The following is a 24,494-nucleotide window of genomic DNA, read 5'->3' as shown; positions in this document are numbered from 1 at the left end:
TGAACCCATATACAAGAGTTGCTGAATATACTAGAGGTAAAGATAAGGGGGGAAAAGGTTACAGGCAAATGGAATCTCAATCTTACACCGAAAACGATAAGTCTATACGCAAAGAATGGCCTGCCTTTGCCCAAGTTAGCAACATGGATCTTGCCTCAGAGCTCAAGTTACTATAAATCTTAAAAGCATACTCTTGGTCGGAACTCGGAAGTACGTTTGTTACCTTCTCCCAAAAGAACCGGTGTAACAGCTACGAGAATGAGAGGTCAATTCATACGTCCCAAGTTTGATAAACTTTAGACTTACAGTAACACGTGAAATCAAGCATGGATTTCGAAAAAACCCATGACCAACCCACCTAGGAGTTAAGGTCTGCCATACCCCTCCTGGCCACTTTAGTACTTTACAATGCAATAAGATGTGATGAATGAACCCTTCCTCATCATCACAGTGTATGCAAGAATTGTACAAAAAAATATCTACCTAGAAGCCTAGAGCCTATCAACTGTATTCAGCTTACCATGAACCGCAGTCCAACTAAATAAAAAGGATCTCAAGCTGGTGGAAGAATTACCTTGGTGTGAATACAGTTTAACCCAAACGAAAGGGAATGCGGAAAAAAGTTGAAATGTCACCAGCAAAGTGGTGTGAATAGAATTTAACCCTTGTTTCACTTGTACTTTGAAGATTTGGGGACGGGTCTACAAAATGGTCGCCTAAATCAACATGATAATTGCTACTAAGCTACTCTTTTTGAAAGCAGCACGATCATGCTAGCTCTCACCTTTGGATTCTGTTCATCCGATGAGAGGCACCTCTTTTCTCCCGCGGGATGTACTTTTGGGTCTTAGTCGTAGCTAATCATTTAGTCCTTTGTGGAGAACGCGTCACTAAATCTTGTCGCCGGTCCCCGTCTTCAAGGTATGGGTGTGTGAGTGTGTGCGTCTCTTAAAGCATATTGATGATTTGAAGGATCAAGAAGTTAGGACAGTAATTGACTACTCCCTATCTGTCATTCCAACTGATTCGTTCTTTGCTTCAGATAAAGAACGATTCACCGTACTGATGATATCGAGCGCGGTTATCGAGGTGAAACAAAAAGTGCAGTGTGTTTAAGGGCTTTATTGTTTTTACTTGTGTTAGAAATGCACGAGATTAGCCAAATTTGTACTTAATATCGAACTAGTGAATATATATATGATTGTTAGCGTAAATATATGAGCGATCATGCACAATTACAAAGAAATCTTTTGCTCGGAAAAACTACTTTCACAAAGAAATTTAGCCCTTTTTGTTAAAAATGATTCGACATAATTATGAAAGTCATCATCTTTAACATCGAGTGTTCAACGTTGGTTCACAAGTTCAAACAAGGTCCAAAAGGGCCAAGCCAGTATTAACATGTGCGAATTTATCTTAGTTCCACCAGACTGTAATTTCGATTACTTTTAGCAGAATAACAAAAAAAAAAAAAACGCAAGTGGGTTACCAGCCGAGATCGCTAATGTTGATCAGTGTGTGTTTAGCTTTTGTTTGAGCATCACTGATTCTACTAAATGGCAGTTCTCGATCAGAACGTGGATTTTTTTTTTGGTTTACAATCAAATAAAAATTGGACAGAACAGATATCAAGAACCCTTCTTATAATTATGAAATTATATACTATCAAAGAGTGGAAGACATCATCATGACGTTAAGTACACAGTGAGTTCATAAGGAAACACTTATAAGATGGGTCGTTGTTGTATATTATGTTTGTTCGTTAACTTGCAAATCATGCAGATTGCCGGCGGTGATGAGTGATTCCTTTTTTGAGCAATAATTGCAAGAGTTGCAATGTAAACAGATGATCCCTGATTGTTTTCATAACAATGATTGCGTTCAAACTATGTTTGGAATTCAAAGACCTAGTGCTCTGAATTTGTAGGAGTGATAATAGCTAGTACATGGTACTTGATTGTATAGGAAACTTTCAAACCAAGCCACTACAGTACTTCAATCAAGTGCTTGGAATTACTTTCTCCGGTCACCCCAGCAAAAACATAGTGTCTTGACTGGCTACTTTTTAACTTTACCTCTCATGCACGATGCACCCATGAAGACTAAGTTGAATGAACAGACAGAGAGCCTTATGTTAGTCCTAGAAGGTCATAGAGGTTGTATCGTTGGGCCTAAATAGTCACAGAAAGCTGATTCGTGCAAGCAAAAAAAATTATTGATTACAAATCCTGTATTTAAACAAAACCTTTTCATATCTTTAATTATCCAAATGCATTTGAATGTTAATAACAATGGATCATTTTAATGTGGAATATCAGTGTTGTTTTCAAGTCTTCACTGACCTGTAGTCAACTGTTGAACAGAAGTTTTATTCATCAAGAAGGAAGTTCTACCACTTGGTCGACCTTATTATGGTCAACAGCTTCAGAAGAAGTTTGTACAACCACAATTTCTCGTATGGGCAATTTTTATGAAAAAATAAATAAATTTGTCGAGCCACGTGCATGAACAAACTTGTTTTGCCACTATCGGAATAGTTAACTAGTGACAGAAGATTAGCTGTGCAGCATATGTTGGGCCGCGTGGTTCGAGATTACAGTATATCAATCAAGAGTTTGGAATTGCTTTCTCCGGTCACCCCTAGCAAAAACATAGTGGCTTGACAGGCTATTTTTTAACTTTTCTTACCTCTCGTGCACCCATGAGGCCGAGGTTGAATGAACATAGAGCCTTATGTTAGGCCTTAGATGGAGTCATGGAGGTTGTAGCTTGGTTGGGCCTATAAATCACAGAGCTGATAACAAATTTAAGAACCATTTTTTGGGGACTACTCAAAAATGGTGGGGGACTATTCTCCACTTTTTGGGGTGGATATTAGAAGTAAAAATGAGTCACCTCTTATCTAAGTTTTTTTGAATACCAAATTTGCCCTTGACAATTAAATTAGTTAGTGTAATGATTGATTAGTGTTAGTATAATGATTAATCAGTGGGGTTAAGTTGATTAGTTGGTGTTTTTAAAAGAATAATTTTGTGATAAGAAGGGGGGTTTTGGTTTTTTTTTTTTTTTTATAATATGATTGATTTTGAAATGAGGGTTTTGGGTACTTAGGTATACTTCAAATTTAGTTAATGTTGCTCGAATTGGCAAAATCTTTCGAAAAAATGAAAAATTTATAAACTGATTTCGACCATGGAAATAGAGTTCGGTTAGGACATCTGAAGAACAGGTAACCGAACTCATCTGCAAGTGTAGTTCGGTTAATGGTTCTGAAAACACATGTAGCCGAACTCAGCTTTAATGGAGTTTTTGCTTTCAAAGAAAAGTTCGGCAAAGAAAAAAAATGGCGACGCAACTGAACCAAATGTTCGGCTGGGGAAAAAAATTGACGTTACCGAACTCAAATATATAGGTTTTCAGAGAAAAGTTCGGTTAGGAGAAAAAAATTGCGACATAACCGAACTAAAAGTTCGGCTAGGAGAAAAAGGAAAAAAAGTTGCGACGTAAAGTTCGGTTGGAAATTTTTTTTTGCGAGGTAACCGAACTTTTCTCTGAAAGAAAAAACTCCATTAAAGCTGAGTTCGGCTAGCTCGAAAAACTGTTTCACATAATTCCTAGCCGAACTTTTCTCTGTAACTTCCATTTTCAACTCATTTTGATGATTACTTCTCATTATTTCAACGGAAAACGAATGAAAAGTAATGGGTTTGTTATAATTTTGATTTTGATTTTTATTTTGTTAATGATTTAAACTAAGCTATATATAGAGGTGGTCGGTGGTGGTGGTGGTGGTGGCCGGTGGTGGTCGGTGGTGGTTGGTGGTGCTGAGCGGCGGTGGTGATGGGAGGAGGTGGTTATATATATAGGTGGTGATGGGAGGAGGTTATTATATATATAGGTGAAGGGTAGGTTGGTTCCACACTTTAGGACACCCCTTATAAGTATAGGGTGAACATTTCTATCACAAAGTAGTCCCCCACCTTTTTTGAGTAGTCCCCAAAAAATCGTTCAGGCCAAAAAAAAATAATATTCTTATTGTCAGGCCCACAATTAATTTTAGGTACCGTGACACCCATAATTATTTCCGTGACACGCATAATTATATGAAATTATTAAGAATGTCTGCATGGCGGATTATGCATCCGCATGACGGGTTATGCATCAGAGGTATAATTGACAACGCAACTTGGATATTAAGAGATCTACGCAATGAGTACAAACAAGAATATCAAATTTTTGTTTTCCACAAAAAAATCGGAGGTGATCAATCATTTTAAGAAAAAATTTCGAAAACTTGATACATATCTATTATATAGCCACCAAAAAAGATGCATAACACATTCTACAGACGCATAACGAATTATGCGACCATTTTCTCGACTACATAAAAAAGTTATGCATCTATAAGCCATTGTTTTGGTTGATTTTAGTGCGTACATAAAAAATTGATGCATAATGCATTATGCATCCATATTTACGGATGCATGTCAGGTTATGCATCTATTTTCTCGATGCATAAAAGATTGTGCAACAATTTTCTCGATGCATAATGCATTATGCAATCATATTTTCGGATGCATAACAGGTTATACATCTATTTTCACGACTGCATAACATGTTATGCAAATATTATTGTAGGTGCATGACAAGTTATGCAGTCTTTGTTTTTGTTGGTTTCAATAATAACAAAAAATTTGTTGCATAACATGTTATCCAACCGTTTTCTGGAGTGCATAACAAGTTATCCAACAAATTTTATAAATGCATAACAGGCTATGCATCCATTTTCACAGCTGCATTACATGTTATGCAATCGAGTCTGCATGACCTCTGATCTACTTATAAGGCATATGAAAATGACATTGATCTACTTCTTCCTGTTGGGGAGAATATTACGAACCCAACTCGAAAATCTTCCATGCAATCCACCAACAATAGATGGATGAGTTGCTACAATTGCTTCATACATTCAACTGCATCATAGTCATTGCTCTCCTCGCAACCACCACCACTAGTCTGCAACTACACAGCAACCTTTAAGCCAACTGCCTATATCAATGCCACTTCAATCCCATCATTGTAACCAATTCTTGACATTTGTACATTCACCATTCTTTCATCATGGCTAATTCTACTGCTCCCTGCCTGCATCTCAGCTGTAACCACCACCATGATCATCTGTAACTCAGTTCCAACAGCATCATTGCATCAAACACCGTCCTCTCTGTCACATCTTGAGCACCAATTTCTCCATGTTCTTCTTGACCACCAAGAACAACAACTAACAAACACATCTACCTCCAGCTAACTCATCATCCTCCTCATGGCATTCACACCTGCAACTCTCCCTTGCACAACATCATAACCACTATAAACCATCAATTGTTCCTCATTCAGCTCAGAGAAACAACAACTCCTCTGCTTGATTCTATCCCTGGCACTACTGCCACAGCCAAGACCACTACAGAATCACCACCATTCTTCAATTCACTAATCACCATCTCGGATTCCGTTAAACTCATAACTGGTCACCAAATCTCATTTCCTGGACCTTGCATCCTCTCTGTAATCACAACAACTAGCAGCAACAACTTCTGGTTCTTCTCGGAATCAGCAAACCCATCCTTCTCAGCTAAAGCACAAGCAACTTGAGATAGATAGACCAAACAAGAATTCCATGAAGACATAGAAGGTGTAACAGGACAATGAAGTTGTAAGAAAATCTGCAGCTAAGGTTTGCCATTTCTTCCTTGACGCAACTTGATGTTGTTCCCTGATGACTTCTTTAGAGATGAATTTAGACATTGTAATTAAACTGCTTTGTTAGCAATATCCAATCCAAAGAATGAATTAAAAGGTTATCAAACACAGTCATACAGTTTCAGTACTCCGTATTGTTTTTTCTTCACAATTAAGTGTTCTTTTTGTGAATGTATGAACAGGTTGAACAGACCTTTCTGTTAGATATAGGGGCGATACACATGTAACCCTAATATTCATCTTCCATTCATTGAAACCCTATCTGTGAAATTCAACTTCCTAAAAAAATCAAAATTAAACCTCTCACAACCATTTTTACTCCAATTAAAAATAAACCCACCGACAATTGATCGATTTAAATCGATTTCATAAATATCAATCATTAACGAAACCCTAAATTAGCTTACCCTTTTCTTCTTCTTCCAGAGCTCAATCGACTTCATCACCATCACCTTCTCCCTCAATTCATCAAGCTACTAAACTTCCTAGAGATTACTCACACAAAATCAAGCTCAATTCCTTTGAATTGAGGTCGACAAAGAGACAAGAAGAACAGTAGAAAACGAGACAAAGAAGAGATGAGAAAAATATAATATCAAAAGAAGAAAAAGGCCGGAACATAATTCTATAAATTCTGGGTGTGTGAGAAATTTTCTTACAGAAAATGAGTGCGTGCCTGAGTTATTTTGGGCATGGGTTTCACCGTGGAAAAAATCTAAAAAATGGGTTTGTCTGTAGTTTTCACATTTAACATACCTGTATTCGAACAAATTTTTTGTACCTCCAGGGAAGTTCCTATGCGTCAATTTTTCTTCTATATGAACTCAACAAATATGAAAAACGATTAAGAATTTGCACTTTGCTATAGAAGAAGAGATGCACATTCTTAAATCGCACATAAGTTGTGTTGAGCGGTTGAAGTAAAGACGCGAACAGCGACATAAGTTGCGCACACGGTTGAAGTAAAGACATAGTAAAGACATGGGCGACATAATATTTTTGGGTGACTCTAGGTAGGTCGCCCAAGAACTAATTCAACGATTGTATTTGAATTCCCTATAAATATTTCATTTTTTATCCAATCCAAATCATAAGTTTTCCAAAATTTCTCTAATCTCTCCCAAAACTTTCCTAAAATCCTAACTATTGTGTAAAACGGTAGCGCTTCGCAACAAATATCCAATAGGGATCGTGGTATGAAGTTTCCGGTGGATGAAGATGAATTTATTTGTAGGAATTATATATACTTAACAAAAGATATTATCAATAGTTTTCAACAAGCCACATTTTATCAGAAACTTTTTGACAAATTTAAAGAAGAAACCGGTAACATCCTTCATCATTATGGGGACGGGTTGTCTCGTTGCTTTCATTCTATCAGCGAAGTAAGTTGGTGAATATTTAGCTTTGATCAATGCACTGATGCAAAAGAAGTGGTGATGATGAACCACATGTTCTAAGAATAAATTTGTATTTCACTTTGATGAATATTTTAGTTTTTTTACTCTTTTAGTTAAATTACTTTTCCCAAATTGCATGAATGAAAATGTCGAGCAGAGTGGCAAAGGACCCAAAAAGTGGATTCCAGTACGAGAACTTTTTCAACATTCTGAGAGTGCTAAACAAATTTAACTCATACATATTATAAGGTAATCAAGTGTCAACAAGATGCCCATACGGTCCTATTTTGCAGGAATTTCATAATGGTATACCACTTTCCTCTCCAGAAACAACTTCAACACCACCAAATAATGGATCTCTAAGTAATCAGGAATTTCACAATTCTAATCTCCATGTTATAACAATACCAAAAGAAAAATAAGGAAGAGGCAAAAAAGTGTAAAAGTAGCAAAATAAAAAAAAAACACAAAAAGCAGCATTTAGTTCAACAACTGAGTTTGATTATGCTGAGTACATGGAAAATGACTATCAGGAATAAATGCAAAGCTGGGCTTGGTGATAAGGCAATTTCGAAAAAGTCTTCTTTCACGAGAACTACATTACAAGAATTTTAACAAGAGCAAAATTCTTTTCATGAACACTTCAATAATGAATTTCGCGACAACATATGTCATGGGAAAGGGAAGCGGACAAGATGAAAGAACAATTGAATGAACAACAAATCTCACGAACTTCTTAGTATGAGGATGACGATGTCTCTAGAGAATCAGAAAAAGAAGAATACCATGTTGATTAAATGACTCTGCTTCAATGCAGTAGTTACGTTCTATTTAAGTTTGAAAACTGAATGTACTAGCTAGTTGAAATTTAAATAAAGTCGAATACACTAATTTTATTTTAATTTAAAATTTACTAGTTTAGTTTTCGTTTTAAATGTAATAGGTAAGCTTAATGTAATCCTTATGCAAAATAATGTATTAGCTTTTAGTGTATCACTTCATTTAAGTAGTCCCACTTCAATAAATTTTCTTCCAAATTACATTAACTCATTGAAATACTTTAAACATAACAACATCTAGTCTAACAAAATTCAATTGGCTCGGTTTTGACTAGGATGCGCAACTCTTTTTCTAGACCAAAGGTGCACAGTCAGATCCTCTATGAGTTGTCTATAGAGGTCCAGATTTTGAATTATATCAGTTTCATGCCTATATTTTCTTGCAGGATGGTCATGGAACAGTTGAAGAGCAAGGTTCAAATCTTCATCTGGTTAACTAGTCCATGTGGGATCACGCGGGGTTTTCTCAATGAAGATGTTCTGCAGAATTATGCATGTGCACATAATTTTGTTCATTTATTGAATATCGAAAAAACGACACGGTCCCAAATGATGGCGAACCTGTTTTTCAAAATTCCAAAAACGCGTTCAACGTCCTTCGTCAGAACCATTTGTTGTGTTTTAAAATAATTCTTATCCTTTGATGCCGGACCCAAGCCGGTCTAATTGTAGATTTAAATTAAAGCATACCATTGTGGATAGATCACATATGACAGATAATACCTCTGAGTGTAGTTATGACCGATGATGGAAGAATTACAGTGTGGCACAAGCCCAACTTAAGATTTTTAGAAAATGGTGATTTATGCAAAGTATTGATGTCATTTGTGAACCTGGAAGTCCAAAACAAACATGTCAAATCCAAAAATCATAAGTAGTCGAAGCTTCCAAAATAATCGATGGTCTTGGGTAATGACTCTTATACTGACTTCCTCATTTAGCAAGACATATCTGCCACATCCAATGCATACAATCAAGACTACTTAGCATTCCTCGGAAACCCCTAGTTGTGTTTTGGGAAACAATTTTATCTTCATCTATCTGAGTAGGTTTTCGTAGGAAATTTGGAACAAAATGGTCGGCTACCGTGTCGTAAAAAAATTGAGATACCTAAATGTTGTTGTTTTTCCCATACATATGCACTCGTCTGTGGAGTCTGTTGGTACCCCATAAAATAATATTCGAACGGATGCAATGATCTTTGGTCGGGACTAAAATCTCGTACATGTCATGTATCATATACTGATAACTAAATAAAGGTTGTACCTAACAAAGCTCAACAATAATCAATTGAGTCAAATTACGACCCATGAGGATCCAACACTGAAAATCTTGATCAGAATACATACGTATCCGTCATTAAAATAGTTATGCATCATCTTGTCATGGTAAATATGTCGCTCTCGCCACGTCCATATTTCTAGTGAAAACTTATTTTGACTCTAAAGGCTTAGGTATCATTCCTAAATGTAATTGCATCATAAGTCTTTGCCGCCTTTTATCCTCATTTGACACTTCATCCGATTGACGCAAATCTTTAAATACATTTCCTTCTTTTCTTCGTACAGAGTTTCATCAATTTTTGCATCCTCTTCATAAGAATCAAATCGATCATGGTAGAAAATAAATTAAATTGACTGAAATCTAGAGAAAATTGATACACATAAAGAGAATTGTGATTTTATGAAAGAGAATGGTCGCTAATTTATAAGGAGAAAAATAAATAGTCACTGGAGGTAGTTGTTGGAAAACTAGCCTTTGGCGGTCGCACCATCACTGCGCGACGAAACTTCATCCGCTTGCGGCTTGTGTCGACTTATTTGTCAGGACGACTATTTCGGAAACTAACATACGGAAGTGCCAGGATTGAGATTCTTATGTCCACAGAGTCCTCTATTTATATTGATGAACAAGGCTTGGTAGCTTACAATCAAAGTTATATTCGTGAACTAGTCTCTATGTTTACGAATTTATTTATAGCCAAGCAAGCTTAACTTATCCACATAGATTGTACATGTAAGCATGTGATAAGTTTGCCTTGAATAACAAAGAAGATATGTGCAACCATAAGTATACGTTATGCACCAAATAGTTTGCCAAGGAACAATGGTTAAGTAGTTCCGGAACCGACAATATTGAATTAGAGCACAATATTACAAGTCCAAAATCAGTTCATGAACTGTCCAAAACAGTCTGGAAACAAATAGTCGCCTCGTAACTCAGAAATCTTTTGTATTGGACAACTGCGTGAACTTTCCAAAACAGTTTGTGTAATTGAATACAAAAAGGTATCCAGGAAATATTCAAAATCAACCAGTTCGCGAATTTCATAAATCAGTTCGTGTATTATTGAAAGAAACAATATCCAAGACTATCTCAAAATTGACAAGTCTGCGAACTGAGCAAATCAGTTCGTGTATTCGAGTTATTCGAGATATTCGAGATATATTCATTAAGTTTTTATTTTTATAAGTTCAAGCTCGTGAACTGAGTTAGTTAGTTTGTGAATATAAGAACTAAATTGACTACTCCTTATTGCTTGAATTATATTTTGCAATGTTCATCATAATACTAAAGTCATACGAAATGTTTCAGTAGATAGAATGGTAGATAATATGAGCGAATAAGATAGTCAGTCTCCACGTATCTTTGTTGGTGAAGTTTTCGTTGACGTCGTCGTTCTTCAGTGTCGATTAATAAATTCTGATAATCAACTACCATGTTCTTAGTTCGAAATAAATTTTAGTAAACTAGAAATAAAAACATAGGCTTAATCAACTAAAATTGACAACAATCTTGATATATACCAAAACATGTGAGTTTAACCGAACGATGCTCTATCAATAATCTTTTTTATATGGCCTTTATGTTATAATGCTGCACAAACCTTAGACACATATAAGAATTCCCTTATAGTTAACGGGTGGTTATTTTGTAAGAAGGTAGCTGAATCAAATCACCATATTTTCTTACGTTGTGAAACATCAAGAGATATATGAAATCTTTTCCTGGATAGTTATAAGCTTTAATGGTTTTTCAAAAGCATGTTAAAAGTAGAATTTGGAAGTGGAGATGAAATAAAAAAGCTAATTCACACATCGAAAGAAGAATTTGGGATATCACCTCATTTACCATTTGGTGAGCTATCTAAATTGAGAGAATTTAAAGGATTTTCAATAACAAATATCAAAATTTGGAGAAACTGATTGATTGACGATGTCAAAATATTTATCTACAATTGATGTGTAGCTAATGACATCTTTAATATGATTTAAACGTGTACAACAAGTGCATATCGATAAATTAATCATAATCAGCTCTAAAAACCAAGGTGACCAAATTGGTGATACAAAAAATCCATCCATATTATTTTTAATGAATAAAAACAATTTGATTAAAAAGTGGCACAAAAACCCTAAATCAAATAATAATGAATAAATTTAGTTTTTATTATTTTTCAAAAGCTCAAACATACCTTTTTTATCTTTATTTCTTCTTCTTCTTCTCTCCTTTCTTCTTTCTTCCGCCTCCTTATCTCCACCACCATCATCACCAACAACAACAAAGATAGATCCCCATGAACACCAACAGCAACACCTCCGTCACCACCAGCAGCAGCACCTCCATCTCCTCCATGAAGCCTCCATTTATTTTTCTGCTACTTTTATGTTCAAATCTATCACCAACAGTAGCTCCGCCACCACCAAACCAGTTGTTATGTCCATATCCGTCACCAACAACACCTCCATCTCTTCCACGAGCACCTCCTTATTCTTTTTTCTACTTGTATGTTCAGATTTATCACCAACAGTAGCTTCGCCACCATTAAAACAGTTGCTATGTCCAGATCCGCCACCAACATCACCACCGTCTCCTCCATTAACACCATCATCACCTTCTTCTCTTTCTACGTCATGATTTTTCATCAACAACATCGCTCCTCTTACTTTTGTTTTTTCCCACCACCACATGTCAGATCCTCCACCAACACTATTTCTGCCTCCTCCTTCTATCATCTAAAACCACCACCAATACCTTCAAATCGGCCACCAACAACACCTCCTCCTCATTTTATCATCTAAAATCAACACCAGTACTTGCAGATCTGCTACCAACAACACCTCCGTCTCCTCATTCATTCCTCTACAGTCACCACCACCATCACTACCTTCCGATGTTTCATCACCAACAAATAATGTTACATCTTCGTCGTCGAAATCAATATTATGTTGGGGAAATGACATATTTATGATGAAATCAAAATTGGTTTCATCGTATTCTGACAGTTTTGGTTGGTGAAAACAGTAAACTAATGATGAAACCAAATTTGGTTTCATCATAAACTTGCCTATTTTCTATCATGAAACCAAAGATTTTAATGATGAAAATTAAGTTTATGATGAAACCAAAATTTGGTTTCACCTGATTTTTGCCTAGTTTATTTTGGCCTAACTTGGAAGTTATCGGTATTGGTTTCATCATTGAAGTTGTGTTGGTGAAATGGAAATATGTGGAAAAATGATGAAACCTAATTAGGTTTCATCGTATTTTTTTCATTTTGTCGAATATTGATCTCTATGAAACCAATTTTTGATGGCGAGACACAGGTGGATTGTTTTTTGTTGAAACTAGTTTTAGTTGAGGAGGTAATGGTAGTGGTGGTTGTGGCGGCGATGGGGGTGGTGCAGTTGATGGGGGTGTTATGAATTATTTCCATGACTTGTAACCATTGTGTCGAATGTTGATCCCCAAAAAGCGATCCTTGGTGTGTTTCTTTCTATTGTCTAATACTTTTTGTTGTAATTATATTTCTTCCCTAGAACATGAAAATGTTCCATGCCTTGAAATATATCAAAATTTTGAGTTTAAACCAAGCCGTGATTCACCTGCAATATTGGAACCCTTTCTGGTTTCATCATTTTACTGCTACAGTGGAATCAAAATATGCTGGAAACCTTTTTGGTTTCATTAAAAAACAGACATAACATTCCGCGACAATATGGTTTGGGTTAAACATAATTGAAACCATTACAAACATTGTTTACAACTGGTTGACAGTACACCACCTGAAACCATTCATAAAACATTTAAACCTTTTCTAAACTATTATAAGCGTTTAAGTTTACAACTAGTTGACAGTACACTAATTTTTATGTCTTCATTTATAATTCTTTTAGTGTCTTGTCCATCAGGATATTGTAACACAACCTTGCTCCCCTGTTCTCCACCTTTTCTAAAATATTATATTCATGAGACTTCATGTTTCCCTTCAAGAGGCTCTTCATGTAATAGCAAACGTGAAGGCTACAATCTACCCTGAAATTACAAAACAAATTTCTCAGTGAATCTTCACGTCTTTTCCATGCAAAACAAAAATGATTTTAGTAGCCAAAACAAGAATAAACTAACACTGCCGAACCAATTTTGGTAGAACCAAAAGGGGAAGAATGATGAAACCATTTTTGGTTTCATCAAAACTACCAGAGTTAACCAACAACACCAAACCAGTATTGGTGGAACCAAATTCGATAGGGGAACAATGATGAAACCATTTTTGGTTTCATCAAAACAACCAGAATTAATCAACATACCAACAGAGTGTTGGTGGAACCAAATTTTACAAAGTGAAAATAATGGAACCAAAATTTGTTTCATAAAAACCACCAGAATTAATCAACACACCAACAGTTCGGGTGAAATCAAGTTCGACAAGAGAAAAATGATGAAACCATTTTTGGTTTCATCAAAACCACCAGAATTAATCAACACACCAACAATTTCAGGTGGAATCAAGTTCGACAAGAGAAAAATGATGAAACCATTTTTGGTTTCATCAAAACCACCAGAATTAATCAAAACACCAACAATTCAGGTGGAACCAAGTTCGACAAGGGAAAAATGATGAAACCATTTTTGGTTTCATCGAAACTACCAGAATTAATGGCTACGTGATTTCATCAAAAAAGACAAAAAAAAAACTAACACCATCACCATAGATTTTATACGATTCTTACCTTTGGAGTTTTTTTCACTGTTTTCGTTAACTTTTCATCTCTCCTTTTCTCTTGTTTAGTTTGCTTCTTCACTATTTTGTTGTTTGAGAGGATTTAGGTCAGAAAATTGAGACGATTAGGTCAGAATTGATTTCATTGGTTGAAGTAAGTAATCATTGAAGAACAAAAGAAGGGGAAATCGAAAATCTCAAGATGATTTTCGCTACGAATGAAGACAGGAAAAATTCGTAGATCTGATTTAGGTCAGAATTGGTTTCATCCATTGAAGTAAGTAACCATTGAAGAAGAGAAGAAGGGAAAATCAAAAATCGGAGGATGATTTTCGCGACGGATAAAGTAGATCTGATTTCTTCTTATGTTTCAGAGACTAGGAAAGAGAGTTAGAAGAAGATAATGACGGTATCGAAAAATGAGTAGGGTTTATTTGCTCTATTAGCTTTGGTCGAACGGTCCGCGAGTTATAACCCCAAAGGAGTCACTATCCATTCACAAAAAACCCGCCAAAACAAAAGTAACACAAAAACTCCAAAAAACAAAAATTTTCATCATAAAATTTGATGAAACCTCGTAGAATTTGACGAAACCAATTTTTGGTTTCATCATAAAATTTGATGAAACCAATTTTGAAATTTGGGGTTTTTGTATCAAGTTTTTAAAATTTTGGGGTTTTTGTATAATTTAGTTTAAGATGGAGTTTTAATGAAACCCAACATTTGAGTGGGGTTTTTGTACCACAAGTTTGGTCACCTTGGGTTTTTATGACTAGTTTTGTTGGCCGAATAACAATAAAGGGTATTTCAGACAGTTTAGGAATTTTGGGGTTTTTTTACATCATTTGTTTTGTTGGAGTTTTCTTACATATAACGCGCGCGTTATAAATGAAACCTATTTTGAGGCATCCTCATTTTTTTTGAGGCATACTCATCCATTATATTATCTAGGGTGGGTTTATAAGGGGTGTATAAAGGTAGTGTAATTACCTATGTATCCCTAAATAATTTCAATTTGTCATAGTTCCCTTATCCTCAAAAATCTAAAATTAAAAATCAAAATAAACTTTAAACTTAAACATCTAGGACTCCAATTCAATAAATAAATTAATCAAACAAAGGAAACACGAATCGAAGTGAGCGATGTTGGAATGCGAAATCCAAATCTCAATTGCTCTTAGATGTATTTTAGAATGTATGCGTAACAAACCCATCTTGATTTTGATTGATTTTATTTTGTTTGATCGGTAGAATATGATTTCAAAGATGAAATTAGGGTTTTCGGAAGATCAGTTCGGCTGATCTTGCAGTATCAAGTTTGAGCCGAACTTAGTGTATGATTTAGAGAAACACTATGTCCGGCTAATGCGACTTTACAATATTTTCAGCCGAACCTCAATTTTCCAGCCGAACCTCAATTTTTCAAGCCGAACCTAGTGGATGATTCAGTTTCTGAGTGAAGTTCGGCTCAAAAGTTATCAGTCGAGCTGTTCATCTGGTCAGCAGATCTGGGTGTTAAAAATTCAATTTTTTGGCAGATTCAACTTATAAAAGGAAATTAAACCTCGATAGAAGTTTACCTCTGATTTGAATCACACATTTTGGTCACTTCTAATCACTAAAATCTCAAAAGTCAAAACCCAAGCTTTTTTTCTTCACTTCTTCTTCTTCCTCTCAAAAATCCCAACTCTCTCACATAAAATTTATTTTTCTACTAATTCACCACTAATAATTTAATGTTTAATCAATCCTTAAAATTCATAATTAATCAATTCTAATCATAATCATTTACACTAATTATATAAGGGTAGTTATGCCATTATCAAAAATGGTGGATGAGGGGTGATGTTGTTTTGCATTTAGTGACCCTATTTTGGCATTATCTAGTATGCCTCAAAAAAATCTAGTATGCCTCAAAATATGTTTCTTATAAATTAATACTTCTCTAAATTGAACCTGCGTTTTTGCAGCCTCAAAATTAGTACTCCCTCCGTTACTTTTTAATAGACCAGTTTCTTTTTTTTTGAGAAAATTAAGGAAATTAAAGGAACTAATTATTGAAAGTGGTCCTCTAAACACTTGTCAATAAAAGAAGTGAAGCGAAATGGTCCCCATGACACTTGTCAGCCAAAGAAATAAGTGAAATGGTTCACATAACACTTGTCATCAAAAGAAGTTAAAAAAAAAAGTGGTCCCAAAAAATTAAAGTAACATTTTACTTTCCCAGTTAGGAAACTGACCTATTTTTTCGAAATATTTATTTATAGAAACTGACATATTAAAAAGTAAAAGAGGGAGTATAAGTTATCTAAATTTCATGGTAAGTTTCCAAGGGAGAAAAAAATAAGCCCAAAGTATATAAGTCTGACTATTAATTGACCCGTTGACTTAACCAAAAGTTATTATCCTCAACTTTGCCAGCCGTCCATTAAACCCTTAGTTTCGTTTGTTTTATCTAAGCAAGGGTTTTTCTCTTTTCCCTTTGGCGAGTTCGATCTTTCCTTAAGTTTTCTCCAAGCAAGGTTCATTTCGGCTTCTACAAAAACACAGGAGGAAATCAACAAGGTTAGGGACGATGGATGCATCAACACCGACATCAACGACGATGATTCTAGGTTCACTTCTTCTAATTCAGATGTTCCTTGAAGATGCAGTTGCTTCAATTGGGGATTCTGATGGGGTTAATTTCAACTACGAAGAAGATTTAATGGAGATTAATGATTCTATGCTTTCTGATCACAACAAGCATCAGAATCTAATTCCGGTCATATCTCGTCCAGCGCTCAAATTTTGAATCGAGTTTCAGTCCTTAATGTGGACTCAATTGAAGACTCAAAACTTTCGATCAACACAAAAGAAAATGAAATTGAGATGCAGTTTCCGTCTATCAAATCAAATCTGTGAGGCGGAATTATCAAGGTTGTTCGCTGCAGTCAGGGATGACTCGGTGGATCGTTAAGCTAACCCGGATGACTCAGTCCAGGTAAGATTCCAGCTGGCTAGTTGTCCACGTGACAACTTGTTACGTCAGCATTATTATCAACTTTTTTTTATGTTATGGGGCAGCCCTTATAAACTTAAATTTTTCCCTCCTGCTGTGTTTGTTCTGTTCTTCCTTCCTCCTCTGTCTGTGATCAAGAATCTTGATCAATACTACTCTCACATTCTTTCTCTATTTTTCGTTGAAGAGTTACTTCTGAAATGGGTTTAATGATTTCATTATTATTAGGAAAGAAGAAATCAAAAAGAAGTTCTAAGAAGAAAACTCCTCCTCCATTGCCCATACCTCCATTACAAGCCCCTTTACAACCTGGAAGTAAGCTAAATTGCAGAAAATATGGAGCTCCTCGACCAGTTAAGATCATAAGTAGTGTTGTTCTTGAAGATGGGTCTTTTGAGTACTTTGTAATTTACGTCAATCCCAATGGTAAGACTCCTTCTCCACTTCTTGAATTTTAGAATTTTAATGGGTATTGATAGTTGTGATGGGGTTCTTGAAAGGATTTACTTCTTCTCCACTTCATGAATTGTAGAGTTTTAATGGGTATTGATAATTGTGATGGGGTTCTTGAGTTGATTTACTCCTTCTCCACTTCTTGAATTTTAGAGTTTTAATGGATAATGATAATTGTGATGCGGTTCTTGAATTTTAGAATTTTAATGGGTATTGATAATTGGGATGGGGCTCTTCAAACACTCTTTATGTGTTTATAGTTAAGTTTCTGTATAAGCTTATGATTGGGAGGGTTGTACAGTTGGGTTTCAAGGAAATGGATTTTGATGTTGGGAATTAGGGGGGTTCTTGAAAGGCTGTTAGCTGGTATGATTGGGAGTTTTTTTGTTTGAGTTTGGTTGTAAAATTAAAATGGTATACATCTGGAAACAAATCTTTTTAGTTGGTGCGATTATGAGTTTGTTTCCTTTATCAGCTTTCTTCTGCTCTGTTGTAATATAATGCCTACAAGAAACAAAATGTGGGGGAGATATGATTATAGGCATACCAGTTATCAGTTTCGTATAAGCCTATGTTCGTGATGCCTGCATTTTCTGTAGTAATAGACTCTCCCAAGCTTGATACGCACACTGCAAACTTTGATATCGAGCATTCCAGATTATGATATGCTTGTACCAAGGAACATGTTCTTTCCTACATATTTGATGATATTCAAGAGTCGTGATTTTAGGGTTCTTGCCAAGAAAATAATCTTACTGATGCATGTGCTTTTGCTACGTTTATGCTGTTTTTGTTCTTTTCAGCAAAAACTATGATTGTTGCTTACTATGACGTCTATTTGCATCTGTTTTGCATACCGTCTGTTACAGCTCATAGGAGGAACGATGAGTGGGTTCAGCTTGCACAACTAAACATGGAGTCTTTAATGCCAAATGTTGAAGATGTTACACCTGAAGAGCTATCTCGAGTAAGAACAGTGGATTTCATACAGCTGCGTGGATATGAGATTAAGACATGGTATCCCTCACCAGTCATGTCTGAATTCAACGATTGTATAAAGCTCCATGTTTGTGAGTGTTGCCTTGCGTTTACGAACTCTAAAACTCAGCTCAAAACGCATAAGGTAAGCTAACACTTAAAATAATTGTTTATGTTCTGTATTAAAATTGTGTATGTAAATATACAAAGCCATATTAGATGACTCCTAACTATGCTTTCTGAAACTCTATGGTTTTGCAGAAAGAATGTCAAGGTAGAGACCCCCCTGGCCACGAGATTTATATAGATGGACGGTTATCAGTTTTTCAGGCAAGTGTTGATACGTTTGCTTTAGTTGTAGGGGTTGAATGTTACCTAAATTACATTTGAGAACTTATAATATAGAAACATTTGCAGATAGATGGAGCTGAAAATAAGGGTTACTGTGATAATCTTTGCCATCTGGGTAGCATGTTCCTTGATATTGGGATTAGTTCTGAAATAATTGAAAGCTCCATGTTCTATGTCCTAGTTGTCCGCGATGATTTAGGCTACGATCTGATAGCATATTTTTCTGAGGTGAATCTTCCAGTCCTCCAGTTTATATGAAAATATAATTACCGTGATGTGGATATAAACCCCACCATTCATTATCAATGCAGGTAAAACAAATGATGGAACCTTACGGTAGTTCTAGGTTTTTATGTCTTCCACCTCATCAAAGACGCGGTTATGCAACTTTACTTGTTAGACTCGGTAATGTGTTGTTATTTGGGTAGTTTGTCTGGTTCCTCAATGTTCCTCTCTTGGTTCCATCTGGCTCGTAATTATTATTATTATTTATTTTGTTATTCTAGCATGTGAGCTCAAAAGGGGGGAAGATGCGGGTGCACTTTCATATTATAGCAAGTTCTTGAAATGGATTCACTGGAGAGCAGCGAAACCCCTCCCTGGACAATCTTATGAGGTATTGATCCCTTTTTTTTTAGCCCTTTGCACTCAGCTTGCTCAGCACTGTCTGCTTCTGTTAGGTAGATGCATTTTGATCCTTTGTGAGTCCCTGCAAAATTACGTAGGATAATTTATAGTAAAAGCACCCCTAGGTGGAGGGTGGCAATGAATATTATTCCAATTTTGTCTAGCTACTGGCCTAGGAATAGAAACAGTCAGTTATATGTACTTCCTGCAATTGTGAGTGATCACAGATTGTGATTTGACAATTTGTTAGATGGTATCACATCTGCTTGACCAGATGCACCAAGCCACTATGACTGTTTTAATTAGAGTCTCTTCAGTAAGCAGATTCAACTTCAGATTATCAAACCAGCCACAGATAGAGTCTTTAAGATTAAGACTGCATGATGGCTGCCAACCAATAGTTGCACTCCAAACCGTTGTTGAGAAATTATGCTGTAAGATGACATGTGAAGCTGTTTCTGGATGTTGAGAGCAGAAAGGACAGGAAGCATCCAGATTAGGAATAAAGTCAGCTAGTTTATTTCTTGTTGGTAAAATGTTCTCGATATACTTCCATAAGAATTGCCTGATTCTTGGCAGGATTGGGAGCTTCCATAGTCTCTTGAAAATCTGTTGCATTCTTTGACCAACTGAGTTATACTCATGTTTTTTCTCATATCATTTTATGTGGTGTTTTATGTAGTGGGTTTGATTTTGCATATCGTTTTTGAGCAGGACCTCTGTAGACAGATGAAAATACCATCTGAAGATAATCAAACCACAGTACAAGAGCTGAAGAGACTTGAGAGAGAACAACTTAAGTTCACCTATCATTTCAGTCTACTCACTGGGAACCAGGATGTTTTGCAGACAGGCATTGAACTTCGCAATACCGAGAACCTCGATACTGGAGTTGATGGATGTCCTGAGTTTGATGTGGATAGGGTGATGTGGCCTCATCATCAAGGAAGGACGAAAGCTCTTTTGTTACTGTTTCTGTCTTTCTCGTTCTGTTTAGTAACATTTATTCCTCGCTTTTTGTAAAAACTTTATATCATGACTCTTGAGAACTAGAACAGAGCTGTAGAGCAATGCCTCAGTTTTCTGTTTGACTGAAAGCATTCTCTGAATTTTATATAGAGTGATGTATGCTTTGTCAGACTATAATAAAAAAATTTACCTTTTGGTTCTGGTTTTTCAAAACATGTATGTAACTGTTTGCTTTTTCTTGTTATTTGGTGTTATTTGTGTAGTTTAAATGTGATTCGTATAGTCTAAGTTATTATCTAAAACTAGTAATAACGTTCCTGGCTAGTCCTGCTACTCGATGCATACAATAGAGTATGTATTGAATAGTTAAAACAAAACTTATGTAGTTGAAGCCAAATTCCTTATATGAGAATTCATCACAGTAACTCAAAATGTGCGAACAAAAAAGCCTCCCAAAAGCAATACATCATGGCATTGTCCCAGTACCAGCTATTGGGATTCGTCTTAAAAAGATACAGGACATCAGCTATTGGGAGACAGTACAGAGCATTATGGATAAGATACTGGATTTGGAAGAAGAAAAAAGCGTCTTAATTATAATGGGTTTAGAAATTCTGCGCATACCAAGTTTAGAAATACTTGGAGGTGTAGTATCTATTGGCAACTAGGATAGGGTTTTAGTATTTAAGGAGCACTTCATGTCTCTATGTTTTCTATGCAATTATCTGATGATTCTGTGGGTAATATATTCATCCAGGGTCAATTGAGTGATCAGATAAAAGCGAAGGTTTCTAGTTTGGGTTTCTCTTGTGCAGCTTGGTATTTCGATCCTCATTAAGTTTCCTCTGCATCGATCCTTCTGCTACAAAAACACAGGAGAAGAAGAAGAATCTGCCTATCCATCAAATCGACAAAACTCTGAGCTAATATTAACTAATTAATGCAGGACATTTTTATACGGATGAGGGAGATGGTGGTCAACTTTTTTCGTTTTCTTCTGCTGAGATTGAACCCGAATTACCATGTACATCATGCTTTAAACATAGATCATACATCTAATCCAACTCATCCGGAGACAAGAAGCCCGGGTATGGCGAGTACTAGGCAGTCCAACCTAGTTAATAAAGGTGGCCTTCGTGGAGCTCAAAGAGTGCACAACTCATCAGCTCTACTGAACAGCCTTTTGGACGATGTACTTATTCAGATACTCTCTTTTCTTTTAATTCCCGTGTCTTTTTTCTCTCCTGCAATAAAAAGATTGTGTTATGCAGGAAGCTTATGACAGGCTAATGGGGATTCTGCTGAATAGCCTCACGGATTCCAGTATCCAAGCTACGAGGAGAGCGCACATGGAGTTTGAACAGAGGAAAAAAGAGGTAAGATCATTTTGAAATTCTAGTACACTAATAATGGTAGTGTCATCCACATAGCAATATGAAGATTACTACCAGATCCATAACAAATAAACAAGATTTGAATTTTGAAACCAAGTAGCGTCAACACATCAGCAACTTCTCATGCCATGCCCTTGGGAGGAGCTTCTTTAAAACCTAGTATATTTTAAACTAGAAGGCTGATTGATGCATGTACCGTTAGTTTTGTCTTAATAACGACTACAATTATGAAATTGTAGGAACATTAAAAGTACTGGAAAGAGCCAGAAAATTAATGAATTGCCTGGTTCAAAGACAAAACGGTACGCGATATTGAATTAACGTTTACGAACGGGGAAACTGAGATGTGCATTATTTGTCAGGTAATATGTTGAGATTATTCGTTACAATTTATTCTAGAGCAACAACGTTCAAAATTGAACACCTAACTTTTTTTTTGAGTTTTACACTGTAAAGAAAGAATCGGAGCATGAGTTATAATGTGAATGTTTGCTGTTTATTCAACAGGCTGAATATGAGGGCCAAGAAAAGATTTCGGTTCTTCTTTGCGGCCATAAATACCATGGTTATTGGTAAAGTGTGAGTGTGCACTCTGCAAGCAATGGCCAGGCTATAGTGCCCAGTACTTGGTCCAGCCTAGTTGTTGCTTTTTTCTTTTCTCTTTTGTAATTATAATGTTTTATCACTAAAATAAAAATTAATGAACTTTTCACTTTTACCTTTGAATTATTCATTTTTATATTTTCATCGCGTCTCCATCGTCTCAGCGATCAATCATTTATCGAGCGTGAAACAAAAATCATCCTCCATCACAAGTAGAGAACAACAAACTGAGCAAGCTTACATCTCTTTGAGATTAGTTAAAGGATATTTGTAGCTAATCTAGATGACGGACTCCTAATTACTTACTGATCATTCTTTGCTGATGTTGATGATGAAGTTAACAACAAGTCGAAAGAAAACTCAAGCTGCTAATCGCCCTATATTGGTCGCATTGAAGTTGAGAATGACAAAACTCGATCTTTACTTGATAAAATGTCTGATCTCTGCAAAACCACTCACCCTTGAACATCCAAACCTTGCAGCTAAAATATTTCTATCAATTGCTTAGAATTGCTTGTTGGATATTTTCAACAAACCCGTAGGTGATATACAGAGTACGAGACAACGTGTCGTAGGATTTTTTTTTGTTTTAGGGTTTCTAATGACAGTTAGAAAAACTGAACAAAAACATCGTTTTTCCAAACAAACACCATTGTTGGAAGAGATGTCTATTCGCACTGAAAAGATGCATGTTGGAGATGAAGAGTCGTCTTCAACAGATGATAAACTCTCTATAAATTGCGTCCTTGTTTTCCATTCGAAACATATCAAAAACTCTCTTTGTTTTCTCTCTAACAAGCATCATCGGAATCAAAACCTGTGTGTTCTTGGTTGGGTCAAGGTTGTACAATCTTTGAATCCAACATTGTTGTAGGGCTTCAAGTATCCTGACGGCAATATTCATTGACCTATTTGTGCTCGCCAATTCAATTGGGAAGGGTCGAATAATTATCGAAAAGAATCTATTATTAGAGCCTTGAACCCAGAGACAACATTCTTTTCTTCACCCTGTTTTAGTATCAATTTTCCAACATTGCTCTCCTTGGTCTCACGAGCAAAAACATAGTGGACTAGCGGAAACTTTCTTTTTTTTTGACTTTAAGTGAGAACTGTTGTGAGACCCATTTTTCACCCTCAAACCCACTAGCGTAAAACTTCATGCGCGCAACCATTTTTGGTAGGCAAATTTCTCACACACCCATATTTAGAAGCAAACTGTTTTCGTTTTTTTTTCTTAATAACCTTCTGTATATATTCTCCTTTCTTTTCTGTTCATTTGATTTTTTAGGAACAACTGATTCTCAACAAGGAGTAGGTGGCATGGGGATTTTTTCAGCGGAAGAATCTATTTAGGATTTTAGGTTTCATCGTTTCTTTGTGATTTTACGATTTTCTTTGTAATTTCATTTTAATTAGATCTGGTTTCTCAACTTTATTATCAAATCAAAACCTGACTGACAAAGAAATTATACGATGAAGAGTATATAGTCAGACTGCTTCAAATATAGACTTATTAGGTCTTGGCGTGTTTGCCTGCTCTAATACCAATTGAAAACACTAAGGGTACCAAAATACACCACCAACTTTTTCGTAAGCAATATGTATGGACAAACTCAGCACAACTCCGTGAGTAAAAACTCAATCAAGAAAAGTGTCTAAAGTTATATCTCCCTCTCTTGAGATTAGAACGTTTACAGAAACAAGTCAATGAACCTAATCAACACAGAGAGTACTTGAAGGGTACCAAATTAAGACCAATGTTCAAGTATCAATCAAGAATTATCCAACAAACTAGGTCGGACGTATCTACTTTGATTGATTAACGCACAACCTGTGATATTTCAATTATAAAGATAAATAATATAATGCGGAAAAAGAAATAACACATACATCAGAAATTTGGTTACCACCGATTAAGGTACAGTCGCGCTCCTTATGCCTCTTAGATCCCAGCAGGACTCTGCGCAATTGATTCCCCTTAGATGATCTCACCTACGACTAAGAGTTTCTTCAACCTCAATTGAAGACTTTAAACCAAATATTGCTCCCACAGATTAAGCCTATGATTGATCTCCTGATTTACGATCTAAATGGATGATCAGATCAAACGAAAGA

At 35.9% G+C, this 24,494-nt stretch overlaps 1 protein-coding gene across 1 annotated transcript; it reads left to right on the top strand.

Annotated features, from left to right (window-relative positions):
• The first annotated feature begins 16,457 nt into the window (after window positions 1–16,457).
• On the top strand, window positions 16,458–20,595 carry LOC113353874 (histone acetyltransferase of the MYST family 1-like). Its single transcript, XM_026597341.1, has 8 exons — window positions 16,458–16,986; window positions 17,233–17,430; window positions 18,327–18,580; window positions 18,697–18,765; window positions 18,853–19,014; window positions 19,098–19,191; window positions 19,293–19,402; window positions 20,128–20,595. The coding sequence occupies exons 3-8, from the start codon at window positions 18,371–18,373 to the stop codon at window positions 20,434–20,436; spliced, it is 954 nt and encodes a 317-aa protein (XP_026453126.1). The 5' UTR covers window positions 16,458–16,986; window positions 17,233–17,430; window positions 18,327–18,370; the 3' UTR covers window positions 20,437–20,595.
• Window positions 20,596–24,494: the final 3,899 nt, after the last annotated feature.

This window comes from Papaver somniferum, chromosome 2 (genome assembly GCF_003573695.1).
Source record: "Papaver somniferum cultivar HN1 chromosome 2, ASM357369v1, whole genome shotgun sequence".
Taxonomy (NCBI): domain Eukaryota; kingdom Viridiplantae; phylum Streptophyta; class Magnoliopsida; order Ranunculales; family Papaveraceae; genus Papaver; species Papaver somniferum.
This window is presented reverse-complemented; position numbering and strand designations above follow the sequence as displayed.